This window comes from Aphelocoma coerulescens, chromosome 5 (assembly GCF_041296385.1).
Source record: "Aphelocoma coerulescens isolate FSJ_1873_10779 chromosome 5, UR_Acoe_1.0, whole genome shotgun sequence".
NCBI classification, from domain to species: Eukaryota; Metazoa; Chordata; class Aves; order Passeriformes; family Corvidae; genus Aphelocoma; species Aphelocoma coerulescens.
In genome coordinates this window covers 60,924,866-60,943,459 of record NC_091019.1, presented here as the reverse complement: position 1 = coordinate 60,943,459, position 18,594 = coordinate 60,924,866, and the positions used below count along the sequence as shown (strand labels likewise).

The following is an 18,594-nucleotide window of genomic DNA, read 5'->3' as shown; positions in this document are numbered from 1 at the left end:
GTGACTCTTAAATGTAAAGGTGGAGTTAAACAATATACAGATCACAAACTGAAGTCTTAGCTATGGAAGTGTGCCATTTAATGCACCACACTTCAGTTTAGTAGTAAAATACTGTGAAAAAATAATGTAAATTATGCTTACATTCTGTATTTAGCAATCCATTTGTTTTTCATACTCCCATTTGCAACAGCCTCTTTCAAATTGGTTTAGGCACTGGGTCAGCACAACAGATGACCACATCTTAACTGCTTTGCTGACTCAGTACCTCACAGGACCTAAGTAATGTCAAACCATTTTTTCTGAGCTGCATGGTGAGGATAGCAAAGGTGCTTCCATGGTTTCCAGCTCTGAGTGTATGGAAGTGTGACAAGACCTGTGGTAAAATTAGGGGAACCTGAAAAGTTACATTCACATCCCAGCAGTACAGAAATTATGGGGTGAAATGCAGCTGCTACTCCCTGGGTGGAACATGGTTGGCATGTTCAGAACTATTCCACAATGAGTCCCCACACCCACAATCTGCAGCCAGCACCTGCTAAGGGGGATGGGATGGGATGGAATGGAGGGTGGGGTGGAGTGGAGACACCCGGCCAGGCTCTGTAGAAACCCTTGCAGGGAGGGGAGGTCTCCAGGGAGACTTAGAGCAGCTTCCAGTACCTGAAAGGGCTACAACAGAGATGGAGAGGGACTTTTGACAAGGACTTGGAGTGACAGGACACTTTGAGGGTGTTGAGACACTGAAACAGGTTGCCCAAAGAAGTTGTGGATACTCCTTTCCTGGAAATGTTCAAGGCCAGGTTGGATGGAGCTCTGAGCAACTTGGTCTGGTGGAAGGTGTCCCTGCCCATGGCAGAGGAGATGATTTTTAAGGTCCCTTCCAACCCATGCTGCAATTTTATGATAAAAGTCCAAACAAGACAAAAATTCTTACCTCAAAAGAGGATGATCACTGGTGACAGCTCAAATAGGATCAACAGTCAGCGTTCTGGGGCTCACTGCATTTTTAGGCTCTGCTAAACCACAGTAATAATGCAAATACAACAGATACCTTTCATACTCCCTAGGTCATCAAGAGTAAAATAAAAAATTCCAGCACTTAAAAGGATGCTCTCCTTTTACCACGATGATCCCTATATAGATCTATCGGTCAAACAGCAAGGAATTAACATAATATGACTTTGGAAATACACATATTTATTAAAAAATATCTTCAAGTGCTACCTTAGTTTGCTATTTTATAGCAGCACTTACCCTGTTGGGCACTATCTCAAGGGAGAATGTTTCAACACATCTACATATCTTTCCCCCACTCTCTCTTCTCTGTCTGGAAACATGACAGCACTAAAAATGGGTAATTTGAGGGAAGACAGAGGTGTGAAAAAGGTCTCACATTCCTGGAGACAAAGCATTTCACCTGTCTGAAACCATGATTCTTTAGAAAAAGAGAAAAAAAGAAAAACAGCCAAGGTTGTTTTACCATCTGGTTCCAGTTCCAGACTTGAGAGGAAGCTCAGGATGTTTTCCTTATGTGTGCTGTTAAGAAGTTTGGCCTTCCTTCCTTCCTTTTGTCATTCCCCTTTTCTTTTTTTTAACCCACAGCAATTGTCCCTCCTTCCTGAGCCAGGTTCACTCACCTCTGTGAACATCCCAGAACTGCAGCACAATTTCTCCAAGTAGCAGCAGCACCTCTGCCAGGTCCCAGCAGAAGCTGAGTTACAGCCAAGAAGTGAAGGAAAGTGATAAAACACTCCTGATAAAGCCCCTCCTCAGAGCCCCTGCAGGTCCTGAGGGCTCCACTTGTTCACACTGAGACTGGAAAAGCCCCTGATATCCAAATGGAAGCGCAGCGTGACAGCTCTGCTGGGGGCTGGCAGGGACAGGGATGTGCTCCACACCAGCAGTGCAGCATCTGAGAGAGCCTGGGGGATCCAGACCTGAGACAAACCCAGCATGTCAAGAGACCCAGGCAGCCTCGTTCAGCCACTGCCACACACTCCCTGTGCTGTTGGAGATGTGCATCTTCTCCTTGTCCCGATGTGAACACAGCTACATTAATCCAGACTCCACAGCTGTTGACTTTCACTCATTTTAAAACACTGTTAGTAACTTTTAATAAAATTATGTTCAACAAGACAAAAAGTAGGTTAAAATCACATCATTTTCCTGTTTGCACTGTGCTAACAACACCATGTATGAACAACACACGTGGCACAGAACTGCAGCACTGCCCTTTTACAGAGTCAATCCACAACAAATTTCTATTTAGAAGGTAATTTCATGATTTATACCGTCATTCCCATTTTCTCTTCAAAAAGTTTGTTCCAAGGTTGTACATAAATTCAGCACTTTTAAAGCAAAACAAACAAATAAATCACTTAAACATTTATTTGAAAAACTGTATTAAACCAAAAGATTACACAGGATAAGGAAAATCAGAGAAAGAACAACACAACAGGCAATGAGGCCAAAACACAATCAAGCCCAAGAAATACTAAGACAGGTTTGTTTCACAGCAAAACATCTCTCAAAATGAAAGCACCAATAAATTCCAGACTGTACTCACATTTTTTCCCTTTTTTTCATCGTAAATATTACACTTCTTTAGAAGGACACTGCTATATTACAGTTTCTTAAAAACAATAAAAAGGCAGAGAGTAAAAATTTAGATCAGCAGCAGCATCTGGTATAGTACAAGATCAAACAGACAATAGATTTGTGTAACTCGCTGAAAACTCTTTATGCACCTCCTATAAAAAATACTGTCCTTGGCTTAAAAAAAACCACCAAGATTAATGGTTTGACTAATATTCAAAATATGTAAATGGCATACTAATCAAAGTCCCTAATGTAATAGACTTATTGGCTCAAAATAGACTTTTGGTGTGATCCCAATTTATTTCACCATAATGCCCAGAACATGCATGTGCTATATTTAAATGTTTCCATTTAGAGAGAGAGTTACCAGAATGAATGATGCCACCCTGTTGATCTCTGGGGTCATCAGCCAGGCCATTTAATCAGTTTTTTTTACTCAGTGCAGCTTAAACACATGCAGGTATCAGCACAAAAAGGAAGTTTAAACCACTACATCTTCAGTGTAATTCAAACAAGTCATCACACTTGCAAAGCAAAGTAGTGCTTTACATTATCCCCATCTTTATGTTATCTTTACATTTACCATTATCCCCATCCTCGCTCTTTGAGGGCTCCTATAAAGATATGAAGACCACAGCACAAGGTGCCATGCATGCTGAGAACAAGCAAGCAGCAAACCTCAGGGCAGCAGACAAAAACAGATCCCCATCCATGTCCCCATCCAGTGCCTCACCCCCTGCAAGAGGTTTTGGGTGGGCAGGATGTAATTCCACACACCAGTCAAAGGGGTGGGAAGATTTTGTTTCTAGCTGGTTTCACAAGGCCTGATCAGCAGATCATATACAAACACAAACAGTTAATATTCACAGAGCAACCTCTTGTACCTAATTATTAGAATAGATTTAACATCATTAATAAATATATAAAACAACATATTAATCTCACAGACAAAACACATTTCAAAGGTCGGCATTGGCTGAAATATCCAGATAATTTGGTCGTTGTTTAAAGCACTGAAGAATTATAAGCAGAAAACAATGTGAGTGTTAAGAACAGGCTCACAAAATACAAACTTAAGCTCAGTTTAAACTTTCTGCAGAGGCTCTGAACTGACCCTAGAACCTATTTCAAATGACCTTCAAATGGAGGCCCTTGCAGCCATTGCATATTTGAGAATAAGCTCCTTTTCACTGTTGTCTGTATCTCGGCACTTTATCTAGATCAGCTGCAGAGCAGGCATTCCCCAGGGACCAGCACACTGAGGTAAACATCTGTCCCAAATGGTGCTGTTCTACATTTCACACCATCCCGTGCTGAAAGAGGACATTGTCCAGTCAGTGCTTAGAAGTCTTGCTCAGGGAGACAGAGACCAAGGTGCTCTCTCCAAGCTCTGGCACAGGCTTCTTCTGCCATTTCAAACCTGTCCCTTTACCTCTCCCTCTCAGTTCTGCTTCTGAGAAGGAGAGGCAGCAATTCCTTGTCCCACAGTGCTGTTCTGAGGCTTGATTTCATAAGGTGCTTTTGCAGAGTCTCAGAAAAGGCACTATAGCAGTGCAGCTGCTGCAATGTCAGAAACGCAGACAGAGACGAGCGCCCCACGGCCTCTCCCGAGACACTGATGTGCAAATCCAGAAGGGATGAGAACTCACACGTGGTCACACTTCTGCAGCCCCATCACAGCAGTTCTGTTTTCTCCCATAGCTCTGAAAAAGCCTCACATCTCCAGGTCTCAACACAATTACTGGGGTGCCCCGTTCCACAGGCTGTCCCCAGGCTCCATTTGCTCCAGTGGGCCAAACTCAGGGTGTGTGGCTGGGGACTTCCTTTGCCCTCGGAGGGTGTGAGCATTCAACATCTCCAGCAGCAAGTCATACACTGGGACCACGTTTTTACACTTCATGCTCAGGAGATGCTCCATTCCTTTGTTACTGTGCAGAACAGAAAATAACTCAGCAATCTGGTTCCAACAGTGCAGAGAAGAAAAACATGCTCATAGTTTCAAGAGAGTCCCTTTTTTTAAATTTGGGTTTAGGAGGATTTAGCTGCTGTGGTCCCTGAGATCACTTAGCACTATCAACAGTAACAACACCCCAATACTTGTTCACAGAATGCCAAAACAGCTCTTGCAAAGCTGTGATGTGGAGTCACATCACACAGTCCAGGTCATGGCAGAGATCTGAGCCATGAGACAGGTTCAGGTCTGGCTGGTGCTGGAGCTTCTGCAAGGCCCCCTCTCAAACTCACCCCCAGTTCACAAATTGACTGTTAAAGCTGCCTTTCAGCAGTGTCAGGTCCCTGCTGCTGCCATCTGCTCTCCCAGGAAGCTTATTGCAAAGGTGGCCATCCCCTTTTCAGTGTCCTTATAGATATGCCCAGCTCTCCTTTGTGTACTCCAGCCCAGTCCCTGGACATCTTCCCTGGACACACAGTTCAAAGTCAAGCCATGAGACAGTTTAGTGAATGTCTGGCCTCTGGGTAACAATTTAAAATGAAATTTAAAGCCTCTGTCTCTAAGACCCTGTGTTTCTCTCTGCAGTCCCACAAGCATAGATGAGCAGCTCAAGGAGGTCCAGGAACTGGCAGGGAGCAGAGGAGCCACTTCCCATGGAGAAAACAGGAGCCTGAGATAGCTGTAGCATGAGTCATTTGGCAAAACCCTGTGGCTCCACACAGAAGACTTTTGGTCTGGGAGAAACATGGCCCCCAAAATCCATTTTGCTCTACCAAAGCCCACGCTGCAGATCAGTTTTGGAAGAGATTTTCATTTTGAATGAAAGACTTTTGATGGCTGGGTGGGTTGTTTTTCTGAAGGGCTCAATTTGTGTTATTGTTAAACATTTCAGGCAGACACATAATGAATAATTTAATGTAATAAGGTTAAGACAGCATTTTAGTATCATCACATCACTGAGTGCCAGCAAGCTTGACTTTACTGCCTATTTTGTTGCACTAGGAAGCAAAGCCTCACGGTGACAGAGGTGAAGAGCAGCATCAGGACTCCCTCAGGAGCACTATGGCGTTCCAGGCACCTCTTTTTTGCTGTAATAAACAAACACTAACATAACACAAGTGTTACACACACTCTGTAAACTGTACCTGGCATGTCTGACGTGAGAGAGGAGCATCAGCAAATTGGCCAGACGAGTTGTCTGCTGCTGTGAGGGAATCCCACTCTTGGCAATAACCCACACCAAAGCCTCTGTGACCACGTTGAGCAGGTGGTGCAGTTTCCTGTTGCTTTCAGGTTCCTCTGCTGACAAGGGGAACATGCCTAACCAGTGAAGAGAAAGAAATATTTGCTCCTAATGAGGAAGGAAAAAAAAGCTACAACTGTGAATTTTTTTAATATGTAGTATTTCAACATGATTAGAGAACATACATTCCTTGTCAGACTGTACAAATGATGCTCCATATGCCACATCAAGCTTGAATTTGATGGCCCCATCATTTGAAAAGTGAGAAATTCTCCCAAATCCTCCCAAGATGTGCTGCACACAGAGACTTCAGTCAGCTGAATGGAGGTACTTTCCATTGTCCAGCGTTTTTTACCCCTGCACCTTTATCTTAAACTATTATTATATAGTATTATGCTTGTTCTAATTCCTTCTTGTTGAAAAAAACTCTTTTTCCCTGAGTATAGGGTAGGAAGGGAGGAGAACATGTCAGTGACACTGCTCATAATGACCCAGCTGGTCACGGTCTCCCTCCAGATCACTAAGGGTGTCGTAATACAGCATGTGTCTGCACTGAGAAACCTTGAAAGTCAGCAAAAACCAAAAAAAAAAAAAAAAAGAAGATGTTTGGAGGTATGGACAAGGAAGAAAAGAAATCATCTTGAAGGACTAGAAACACACAATAACATTATTGATAAAGCAGAAGAGACGTGGGAAAAGGGAAAGATAAAACCACAACAGTCCCTCCTGAGATACCTATGGAAGGACAGAGCTCTGGAACACCTTGAAAATTAGGAGTAAATTATTAATTTTGTCAAGAAAGGAGAGTAGGAGAAGGGAAAGGAGAGATATTTTGAGATGTGAACTTTGAAGAAGACTGTGGGGTTTTGTTAGGGTTTTTTGCCTGTATTTTGTTGTGGATATTTTGGGGGGAAAAACCCTGCTTTTGTTGAAATAGTGTTATCCACACAATCATAGAATCATCTAGGCTGGAAAAACCTTTAAGATCACCAAGTCCTACCTTTGATCCAGCACTACAAAGGCCATCACTAAACTGTGTTCCCAAGTGCCACATCTCCACCCCTTTTAAATCCCTCCAGGGATGGTGACTCCACCCCTTCCCCGGGCAGCCTGTTCCAGTGCCTGACCACCCTTTTGGTGAAGAATTTGTTCCTAATAGCCAATCTAACCCCCCCCTGGTGCAACTTGAGGCCATTTCCTATCATCATCATGAAATCTCATTTCCTCTCATCATCACTGCGGAGTTCCAGCCACTCTTCCCCCAGCCTGTGTCACTGCAGGAGGTTTTTGTGGCCAAAGCACAGGACCCAGCACTTGGTCCTGTTGAAACTCGTGTTGTTGGTCTTGACACATCAATACAGCCTGTCCAGATCCCTCTGCAGAGCCTTCCTACCCTCCAGCAGACCAACACTCCAACCCAAACAAGCGGGCAGACAAATGGGATTTCAGCTGGACTGTTCCCCTTCAACACAGGACTGAGAACTATGCAGCAGTTTCTTGCTGAAAGCAACAGATGTAAATAGTTTAGCTGCTATTTTGTTGGATTTTTTTTTTTGGTCAACATTAACTACAAAATGTTCTGGGGGAAAAAAAATCATTTTACTGCAGGCTACCCTGAACTAGCAAACACTTGCCTTGTGTAAGAGGCTACAAAGCAAAGCTCCTGTCCTGAAACTCATCTTGCAGAACTGTTGAATACTTTCAATTGTTTCTAACCAACTCATTACCATTAAATAGGAACATTTAAGTCCCATTAATCATCACTCAGTTGAGTAACTAGTAATACTAGAATTACTAGAATTAAGAATTAAGGACAGGTTTTCAGAGCTGTACAGCAACTTTACACACGACTGGGATCCACAGAGATAGGAGCAAAAGATCCCATTGGAAAGGACAGATCCACAGCCTGAGCCATGAGCCCCACCTTGTGAGAAGCTTTCAGACTTGGGGTGTTTCATGCTTTTCTTACAACAGGACATTGCCCTAAATCCAGCAAATTATACAGCTTAGAAGTTTCTTGAGCAAAAATCTTTACAATCTATCACACAGAATTCCTTTCCTATTATTCTCTTCCAACAGTATTTTTTATCATTTGACTTTTTGGGGTTTTCGAGGTTGATTTCCCAGCCACCCTCAAAATAAAAGGTACAGTTTGGTGAGTATTAGAGCCAAGCAAATACTCACTGGAATTGAGGAGGATCATTGCCTTGACACACAGATACTCCTTGTGCTGCAGTTTCAGCTCTCGGAACCTCGAGGTCATGGCCAGGAGCATATCAAAGATCTCCAAAATTCCCTCTACGCATTTCCCCTCATCCCTATGGAAACACATTCAAAATGTTACCCAAAAAGTAGAATTAAGGAACTGACTCAGACAGATAAAAGTCTCAGACAGATGAAAGAGGCTGCAAGAGGCCTACCTATCTCATCCTTAGGAGAATTTAAAAGGCTTTATCATGAAATCTAAATTGAAAATTACCCTGGTATGAAAGGTCAGCATTTATAAGAAACTGATTTTCTCTTTAAAGTGCAAGCAGGACCATAAGTATGATCATATTTCTGTATCCTCTCAGCCTGTATAATTCTGGATAATCAGTTTGAAATGCTGTAGTGCAGGGCACAGTACCACCTTGAATAACTTTCCAGCTTTGTTTCACAAGGAGTTACCACAACCAATAATATCACGTTTGTACCTAATGGAGGCCCTCAGGACTAGGTGAAAAAGAAAGACTTCCTAAAATAAGTTGCTTGAAATAATAAAACATTTTTAAATAATAAAACAAGTCTTGTCCCTATCTCTTAGAATGTTTTTCTGTGTAGGTATTGAAAGGTATTTGGGCTTTTTGTGGTTTGGTTATTTTTGTATTTGCAAGTGCTTACAGAATGCAACTTTCTCCATTTTGGATATTAGAAGTGGTCCCGTTTTCTGATCTGAAAAACACACCAAACAAGTCATTCCAATGTGTTTAAAATTCAGCAGTGGCAAATTTCAAACCACTGAAGTTCCTGCTCCACTTTTTGTGTTAATTTTGTTTTACATGTATTGGACTAAAAAAGTGATTAAGCTCTGCAACACAGTATTCAAAGGGAGGCTTTTTATACGATTTGTAATAGGAGATTTTTTTTCTCTGTGGTGTTTTTAAGATGAGACAGATTTAAGCACAGCAGTGCAGGAGAATTAAAGAAATTTACTGGATTCCAAGAGAAAGGTGCTGAGCCTCACAGCTGGAGGCAGGCACATGCAGATACCACCACCCAGGGGCAGCAGGTTCTGCCAGCAAAAAAGTATTTTTTATTGCCCAGTTTCCTCTGTTCCTCATAGCAAAGAGGAATATTAAGCTTTGGAGAAGGACAGGCAGCTGCCAGATTCAAAACAAGGACAGAGGTACCAGAGAAGTATTGCCAGCAAAGATTATGTAGGAAATGTATCTGAAGGCTCCAGGGAGACCTTAGAGCCCCTCCCAGTGCCTAAAGGGGCTCTAGGAGAGCCAGAGAGGGGCTTTGGACATGGAGGGACAGGAAAAGTGGGAATGACTTCAAATGGAAAGAGAGTAGGTTTAGATTAGATATGAGGAAGAAATTCTTGACTGTGAGGCTGCTGAGGCCCTGGCACAGGTTGCCCAGAGAAGCTGTGGCTGCCCTACCTGGGGACTGATCAAGGCCAGGCTGGATGAGGCTTGGAGCAGTCTGGTCTGTGGAACATGTCCCTGTCCATGGCAGGGTGGTGGAAAGAGATGATTATTAAGGTTCCTTCCAACCCAAACCATTCTAGGATTCTAAGTTCAACTAAGATAAAAACAATCAGGTTGCAGACCAGGTTCATGTAAGGATGTCCTAAATAGAATTACAGCATGCCCAGACACTTGTAAGGTCCCATTCTGCCATGTCGTGAGGAAATGAAGAAATGCATCAAATATTCTTACTCTATTCAGTACATATTAACTCCTGAACAATTGAATGTATCATATATTTTCAGCAATTTCTGATCATTGCACTGAGCAGTGCAGCATGTCCTTGCATTGAATTTTATATGAGCAAATAATATTTATTTCCTCTGTTTTATAAATTAAATGTATTTCTCTTATTAGCCAATTTTGTCTATCTGTATCTACAATGATAATTATTGATTCCAAGCCACAGAACTGGTCCAAATTTGAATTTTCCCAGGCTGAAGAGGCTAAAAGACATTTTAAGACTACCCAAGAGAGTAGATTGTTTCCCTGACTTATGGATCAATGTGAAGCTCAGGTCAAATCCTTCCAGGGTTCTATAGAAAAACATCCTTACTAATCCATATTCTTCCTTCCTGGTACATGATACCACGGAGAAATAACCTTTAAACTTGGAAACACCCTGCTTTACCTTGAAAAAATATTCTTAGTATCCAACAGCAAGCTAGGGGTCTTTAAATCTCTCTTGGCTAGTGCTCTGATGTTATTATAGCTAACTATGAAGCCTGCTGTAGTGGCAGGAACAAAACCAGGTGGGAAACCTATTTAAAATAATTAAAATACTGCCTGACACTATTTCTTTTTAATGAGGGACATAGGGACACATGGACAACGTAGTGCAATGTGTTGCTGTATCTACAGTTTCAGCATCTAGAGACCTGGAACAAAGGGAACAAAACCAGCAAAAGATGTGAAAAATGCAAAGAAACTTCACAGTGCCACAGGAGTTCAGGAATTTGCAAGTTCAATAATGCTTTTTAAGCTTAGCACTCCTTAAGCCCCTGTAAGGATGTGGAACCTCAGGACATTATTGTTACAAGCACAAGCAAATGATACTGTTAGATGAAATACTAATAACATCTGCCATGTTTAATCCTCTTCCTCTTACAGTTCACCCCATCTTCAAACATGCTAATATGAAGTGTTCTCAAGAAATTTATTCCTCTTACCTGTCTAATACAAGGTCTGGTGCAAAAATCAGTTTCCCAGGATGGTCGATTGATCTCCACATCAAACCAATCATTAGAACTTCCATCCAGCAGCTCTCCAAGAGTCTTACTTGGTCATAAAGGCTGAGATCAATGAAGCCTAAAGTGATGAAAATAGCATAAAATAAATCAACTTGTTAAATTCTCTGTTTTGATAAAGAAGAATGAGTATATGAGAAACAAAAATAACCAGAAAGAACTATGAGTTGTGAGCACAAGGGAGCACTGACATCCAAAGTGCCAGGCTCCCATTAAAAATAGGAACAAAAACATTTGCTATTATCATTGCCAAGTCTTCCACAAAATGTTTGGAATGAAGCAGAGTGGTGTTTTAGTGCCATCAGTCCCCCACAGCTGGTAAAACTCAAATGACTGCAGAGTCACCTGCTTTACGTTCTGGCCCTAAAAGATGAGAGATGTTAGAAAAATTATTGTGAGGGTGAGGCCCTGGCAAAGGTTGCTCAGAGCAGCTGTGGCTGCCCCATCCCTGGGACTGTTCCAGGCCAGGTTGGATGGGGCTCTGAGCAACCTGGGCTAGGGGAAGGTGTCCCTGACCATGGCAGGGGGTTGGAATGAAGTGATCTTTAAGGTCCCTTCCAACCCAACTCATTCCATGATTCTATGATTTACTTCTCTACAGAAGTTATAGCAAGGCCTCAGATAACACTGCAGCACAGGCAGAAGGCAGAGACAGTCACAGCCCACCTTTCCTATTCCCCTGCAGGAAAAAAAAAAAAAAAAAAAAAAAGAAAGAAAAGAAAAAAGGAGAAATAAAATTTACACACCTCAAACCAGAAGATCAGAAGTCTAAGTTCTAAAAATACAAGTGGGAAAACAGACTGTTTAGTCAAGGAAGAAAATACAGATATGAAGAAGAGCTGCTCAGTGATCAAAACCAAGATCAGGCCACAGTTTTCAAAGCTGGGCTCCTTTAGCTCGGGCCCTTTGCAGAGGTGCTCCATTTTCAGATGAGCTGGCATCTCTGCACTGCATGGTGACAAATCCTTACAGCCTGGCCATGGCAGCCAGGTTTCCTGAAGTTCTTCTCAGTTGTCTGAGGTCTTAAAATACACACAGGGCATTTGGGCTGCCAAAGAATCTCTCTGTCAGTAATTTATACAAATGTTCCATGTATTTTAATCTTATTACACTACTCAGCTGGAAGACAGTCAGTGACAGTCAGGGGCTGACATGAACTGGGCAATGCTCACTTTTATCATCACTGAACGTGCTGCCTTTCTAAACTGGTACAGCCTTGCCTCTAATTTTGTAAGAAGGGTAAACAGGAGCCTGGGAGTGGTACCTTCCCTCCTGGATTCCACCATCACAGAATTACTACAGAATGCACAGCCAACAACAGATTATCTGCCACACACGCTCATCATTTAAAACTGCTTTTAGGAAAATATTCACAAAAAGTGTGAAGTAGCATAAGAACTGACAATGTCAGTTTCCTGGGAAACAACAGCCCAAAGACAATTCAGAGTATATTTAAATAAATATTTGCACCGACCTGTACTGATTTCTCTGGCATAAACAAGGAATTATCAGGTTTTAAAACTCTCCCAGCTGAGTGAGGCATCAGACCATGTCCCAACATTCAATCTACAGGTTCTTGATGATACAGATTTATCACAGATGTCATCTGCTAAACTCACATTAGCAGCAGCAGCAGTAGGAACTATGGCCATTGAGCACAGCTGTTAGAAGGACTCTACTTCTCCTTTTCCTAACAATCTCATGCTCCAAAGATCCAGGAGAGCAAACAACAACCTGAAGCATCAGAAGCCCCATTTAATTTCCTCCAGAGTACCTTAAACTACTACTCTTTCTGTGACTGTATTACATGTCCTTTAAATTGTGAGCTCTGTACCTCATCATTTAATTAAAAATTGCTAAGACAGACAAGAAAAAAACTTGTACTGGATGTGTAAAAACTAGAGAAAGACAGACTGCTCTGGTCAGCAACACACTAGGTTGCATAATGAATCCAAATTTCAATATTGTGACAACATCCTATTGATTTGCAATACAGGTTCAGCAATGAACCATGTAAAACTCTTTTAGACCAGGTCAACAAAGCAAAAGGCAATCATAGAAGCTGTGTTCTGCTGCCTGACAACCAAGAATTAAAATACTTGGAATGCAGGAGGAAAAAATCCAGATGTCAGCTTCTATTTTACTGAACAACAAAAAAATACAATCCATTAGGCTGAAAGTACAGACAAAAATACAGCCACAGAGTAAAATTCATAACAAAAGACTGACATTAAATATTAAATATGAAATCTCCACAAAATATGAACATGGTTTTTTCCTATTTAAGCAAAAAGTTACTGTTAATAGAATAAGGAATTTTCTTTTTTTTTCCCCCCCAGGGAGTGTTAAAATAATATCCAATAATAACTTAGAGATGAAAATGGGCTTCTAACCCAGGTGCACAAAAGCAAATACTCAGCTTTTCAGAAAGTAAAATTACTGCTCACTGGGCCATTCGTCGAGAACTCTCTGTTTTTTCCTTAGACATTACCTCCAGCAACCAGGCAGGGATCAACATGATTACCTTCAGGCAAGAGATTTTGAAAAATGAAATTCCATATCCTGAGCTTTAGTCATCACAGTTTTTTAAATGAAAAACAAAAAAATCAATCCACACTGAAGTAAATGCTCCAGCTGCCATGTAATATGGCAGTGTCACTTCCAATGAGGTGCATATTAAACATTCCATCTATTTTTGTCATTGTTCTAAAATGCTGATTATTTCTGTCCTCTGTAAAAGGAGTGATCAGTAAAAATAAACAGAGATGAGATAGTGTCAGCATTCCCAGGAACTCTTTTGAAGGGGTTTGGTTGCTTCAATGGGTTTTCTTCATACAGTTCTCCTACTGCCAAGAAAAAGTTTTTATTTCTGACATATGTTGAAAATAAACTTAAAGTGACTGATGCCAAAATTGGGGGTGGTTTGGAAAATAATCTTGTAAAAAATAAAAATAATTAATCTTAACTAGCTGAGGTTTTGGGTTTATGGGTTTGGTTTTTTTTAAAAAAAAGGTGACAGACTTAAAAAATAGAAATTAATAATAATCAGAAAATGGAAAAGGTTAGGCTGGGGTTTTTCCCCACTGAAATATTGGTTAAAATGAGGTCATTTTCTAAGACTGATCTTCCTTCACAATTCACTTCCTACCAGATAAACATGACTGTGTGGAGTCCTCTGAAATGGCACCTTTTAATCAAGTTTTTATGATTAGACAAGAAATTATATCAATAGATACTATTTAACCCCTTATGGTTACTTCACAGTTATTTTCAGAGTTTCTTAAGCCAGGAAAAATAAGGATAAAGGATTTGGCCTCTCTGTTTAAAACATCCCACATTAACTGCAAAACTATCATCAGTTTGCAGATGTCCAGTGTGGTTTGAGATGCTCTGGGGTGCAAACATCTCCTCCCCAGCAGCTCAGCAGCTGGCCTGCAATCTGCACACCCCAAAACCATCACACCTGGACCCTCCAACACAGTGGCTAAGACTGCTCTGCTCCTGGGAGCTGTGTTCAGCAGCTGGAGCTGGAAGAACATCAGCCACTCCACCTAGACCTGAAACAGGATGTGCTTCCCTGACGCTAAATTCCTAATTTAAGGATTATATGAAACATTCTCCTCCGAGTTTGCTTCGTGCACTGTGCACACACTGTGCTTCTGGAGGGAAGGGTTCCTGTCATGTTTCCCCATGTGGGTACTCCAGCAGCAGGAGCTCTTTGCAGTGCACACTGTGACAAGGGCAGGGCACGCAGCAGCACGCTCTGAACACCTTCAGCATAAAACACAGCAGAGGATCCTTGGAGTGCTGGCTCCCAGCAGTGCACTCTATCTGAAGCTCAGGATCAAGCCCCATACTGCTATGAGTCCACCAATTATTCCATGCTTTTAACTCGCTTTTAATTTTTATTCTGCCTGTTTTAGTCAGGGTAATTCATGGAGAAGGAACTGCAAATGCTCACCGTTTCTTTTGAAATGGTTTGTGAGAAGTTAAATGGTTCATTGCCATGATGCCATGGACACATTTGAGACATTCCAGGCTCTAACACAGACAGTTATATTGCAGTGCATGTTCTTGCTGTTGCCAACAACCAAAAGAACCCTTACTGATTTTTGTTTTGGAGGAGTGCACATGATAAATCTGAGATCAATACTGTGCTTCACTGATGTTTTTTTGTAGTGGCTCTGTCAAATGAAACTATTTCAGACCCAGGACTTGGACACCCTTCAGTTATCACTAACTTACCAGAAACCTTCTATCAGGACTCAAGGAAAGAATTTGGTGTTAAATGAACCTTCTAAATCAGCTTAATCATGTATTTATAGCTGATGAGGTAGAAATTACATACAACACCAGCTCTGCTTTATAGCAAAATGAAGAAGTATTTGAGCAAGGACAGACAGCAAATTCTGGGTTATATTGTGTATAAATCAAAATACACCCAGGTTAGTTACTGAGAGCAATAAACTCTCCATTACTTTGCAGGACAGAAAGCTTGACTTTCATACCATGTACCTACTGTGCTATTCTGTCTTTTCAGAGCAGAGGAGGACACACTGACAGTAAAACCATTGCCTGAAACAAATAAAAACAAGCCTGAATTTCTCACCAGGAATTTTCTTGGCCCAGCCAATCATGTGCACCAGCTCTTTGTCCGCCAGCTTTGTCAGGGACATCATCATGGAGGCCTCGGTGAAGGGTTTGCTGGGCCGGCTGACCAGCACGTGGGGTGGCTCCGCTTCCAGCAGCGTTAGCACGAACTGCTCCGGGCTGACCGTGCTCAGCAGGATCTCCTTCACCCGCGTGGCCGCCTCGTTGTATTTCTTGGCCCTGCCAAGGCAATGCACCCGATCCTCGGAACCGCGGTGGCTGCGCAGGATTCGGTACCCGCAGCGTTCTCTTCTTGAGCCTGGTGCGAGAGGCACGTGGTTGGCACTGGAGAGTTTTCCCCTCAGGTTTCATTATATAAACCCAAATACTTGGGGAGGAGGGTGAAAACCCTTTAATATTGGATGTTCTAATAATGATCATTAAGTTTCTAGGACATTCAGCATGGACTTAACTTTGTTCCCGCTGACTTCGGCTGAGGGGTTTTGTTTGTTCTACTAAACAAAAATAAAGTTTAAAAATGTTTGGTTTCGAACTTTGGTTAATTCGATTTAAAAGTCCAGTGGGAAACTCCCACTGACATCAAAAAGATATAAATCAGATCTTTAAAGGCAAATAAATAAATAATGCTGATTGTAAATTCTGCTTTATATGTAAACTGGGGGAATAAAAAACTTGAAAGCCTGGGCCAAGTTACAGATTAAATGCCTCAGGAACAAGCACAGCTGAGCTTCAGAGTTAGCTGGATGTTCAGCCAGGGATTTACAAGATTCAACCCATTTTCTCCCCATGCTCCCAAAAAGCCAGCAGAAGTTTCTCCAAAGTGAGTTCAGATATCTACAAATACGAGCAAACACCCTGTTTGGAGCTGTCTGCAGAAGGCTATTGCTATTGCAAAGAGCAGTCCTTTACATTCCTGGACTTAATTAATTTTGTTCATTCTGACAAAACTAAGCATTGTCCAATTCTTGGTCAGTGTTATTAGTAGCATCACTATTACCTGTTTTTGCATAGTTGCCAAGGAAAGAGTCTAAAAGTTTCTCCAAAACCACAATATTCATAAAAGACTCAGTTATAGTTCTACTCCAGTTAGCAAAGAGGTCCAAACATAAGCCAAATAAAAATAAGGGCAGTGGGGGTACAAAAAATTGATTTCAGATACTGTTGACAAGGCTTTGTCTTGCTAAATAAGATGCTGGGTGAATGCAGAGTCTCAGGCTCATGTGGCAGAGGAACCTCAGGTGGAAGTGGCTTTTTAGGTCATAGACCTGTCACATCCTCAGCAGCTGTCAAACAGCATTTGGGTCAGTCTGTGGGAGGGGTGAATGCAAAGGCCAGTCGGGTACAACCTGACTGAATAAAGACCAACAGAGTCTTCCAGGACTTTTAGGATGTGGACCTTTCAGTTGCACGTGGCTCTCATTCTCTCACTTGCTGCCTGTTCAGTAAACCATGTTGGATGTAGAAGAAAGTTAAAGAAGTCCTCATTAAAGAAGTTCTCAATATTAGAGGACATGGTTTCCCTGGAAATCCAAGAGGCTGGAGAAGACCAACAGGCAAAGCTGATTCAATGAACAGACCTCAGGCAAGAGGAGTGGGGATAAGAGCAAGTGGGATAAGCCATTTGCAACTGGAAGTATTTTTCAGCTGGAAGTCTGGCTTAAGGCCTGCACCATTTGGAGCAAAGACTGTTTTGCAACTTTGAAAGGGATGTGGGTATGATGAAATGGGCTGAGTGCAGTCAGGATATTTGCACCAATAATGCATTGAAGGAAATAAATAATTTGTAGAACCAAATGCTTAGCCAAATGACAACTAGCTAGAAGTTTCCAGAGCAGATGAGCAGCAGTTAAGGAAAGGTTACACACCAGCAGAGACAGACAGAGCGTGAGACATTATTTTATGTAGATTCATGGAATGAGACTTTATGAAAATACCCCAGAAAAGGTTCCCTGCAGAACTACAAAAGTAACAGAGCAATTTCTTCCCACTTGGGCAATTCTTTCCTGAAGAGAGGCAAAGGCCACCAAGGCATAGACTATTTTCTACAAAGACACCTGGATAATGCTGTGAACTCTGTTGCTAAGCCTCATTTCTTGGCTAATGCACAAAGGTCAAGAGGAAAATCTTGAAGTGGTTTGTCAGCTACCAAAAACCACTAGAATGGCACAGTGGGCTGCAGACTGTTCTGAAATCCTGTAGTGCACAGTAAGTATGTATTTTCCATCAGGGAAGACAAAGAGGAAAGGCTAACAGTGAAGTAGGCAAATGAAACAATAGTACAGCTGGAGACAGATGAGGAGGTACCCAGGGCTAGAGAGATCCATGGCTCTGATCTCCATGGCATGGGAGAGACCATAACCACAAGGAAACACAGCACATTGTTTTCACTGTTCAGAAAGCTGAAGCACATTTCCCGTGGGCACCTTGAAATACAGAACAAGAAAAATAGCAGAGGGAATAGAAGCCACAGGCAAGGTAGAGCAAAAACTTTCTTGGGCTATCAAAAAATACCAAACGCTCTGTGACATGAACAGTTTTTGTTCTCCAGTATCTGGTGAAGCTGTGAAACACCCCAAAAGAAGATGCAAGAGCATCAGTCTTTGCACATATGGAAAGTTGTTCAGTTGGGGACCTTATCTAAAGTGATAATGTCGGAAAAACTACTGGCTTAAGAGGGAACTGGAGAGAGGAGCCTGATGTGCCTGATGACACAATAAGGAAGAAATTCCAACAGTTTTGACACACCTGCCAGAAGCAACATGTGTTCAAGGAAGCACTTGCAGCCAGCTTATTGGCTCTAGGTCAGAGTCTGGCACTGAAGTGAACCAAGTGTGCTCTTGTGGGGCTCTGTCATGCTGTCACCCGAACTTCTCTGTGGCACTGAAGATATCAGTCCTTTGGTGCCATGATCTGAGTCATCCTCTCCAATTCACTGTTGTAAAGTTAACATTTTGTAGCCTATAAATATAAATTTAAGCTTACAGAAAATATAATCACACAGGTAATCAAACAGATACTTTAATGAAGGTCACAGAAATCAAATTTAAAAACAATATAAAAAGTAGTCCAGCATTCTGTTCTAATTGACAAAATCTTGAATAATTTCCATCTGCACAGCTGCACTCCTTGCTCCATCTGAAGATAATTCAGTCAGGTTATGATTTTGAGAGTATTAAAGGTCTCAATACTTGGGGAGGGTTCTTACTGGGAACTAGT

The 18,594-nt window shown here is 41.8% G+C and overlaps 1 protein-coding gene across 5 annotated transcripts in view; it reads right to left on the bottom strand.

The window, feature by feature from the left end:
• Positions 1 to 2,367: 2,367 nt before the first annotated feature.
• Positions 2,368 to 18,594, bottom strand: part of ESR2 (estrogen receptor 2) — a 46,312-nt gene continuing 30,085 nt past the window's right edge. For all 5 annotated transcript variants that reach the window (XM_069018481.1, XM_069018478.1, XM_069018483.1 and 2 more), the window contains 5 exons: positions 15,377 to 15,676; positions 10,690 to 10,828; positions 7,974 to 8,107; positions 5,692 to 5,866; positions 2,368 to 4,523 (listed from right to left, as the gene is read on the bottom strand). In XM_069018481.1, the coding sequence (XP_068874582.1) occupies positions 4,334 to 4,523; positions 5,692 to 5,866; positions 7,974 to 8,107; positions 10,690 to 10,828; positions 15,377 to 15,676 (938 nt within the window). In that variant the 3' untranslated portion in view covers positions 2,368 to 4,333. The remainder of the gene's footprint in view (positions 4,524 to 5,691; positions 5,867 to 7,973; positions 8,108 to 10,689; positions 10,829 to 15,376; positions 15,677 to 18,594) is intronic.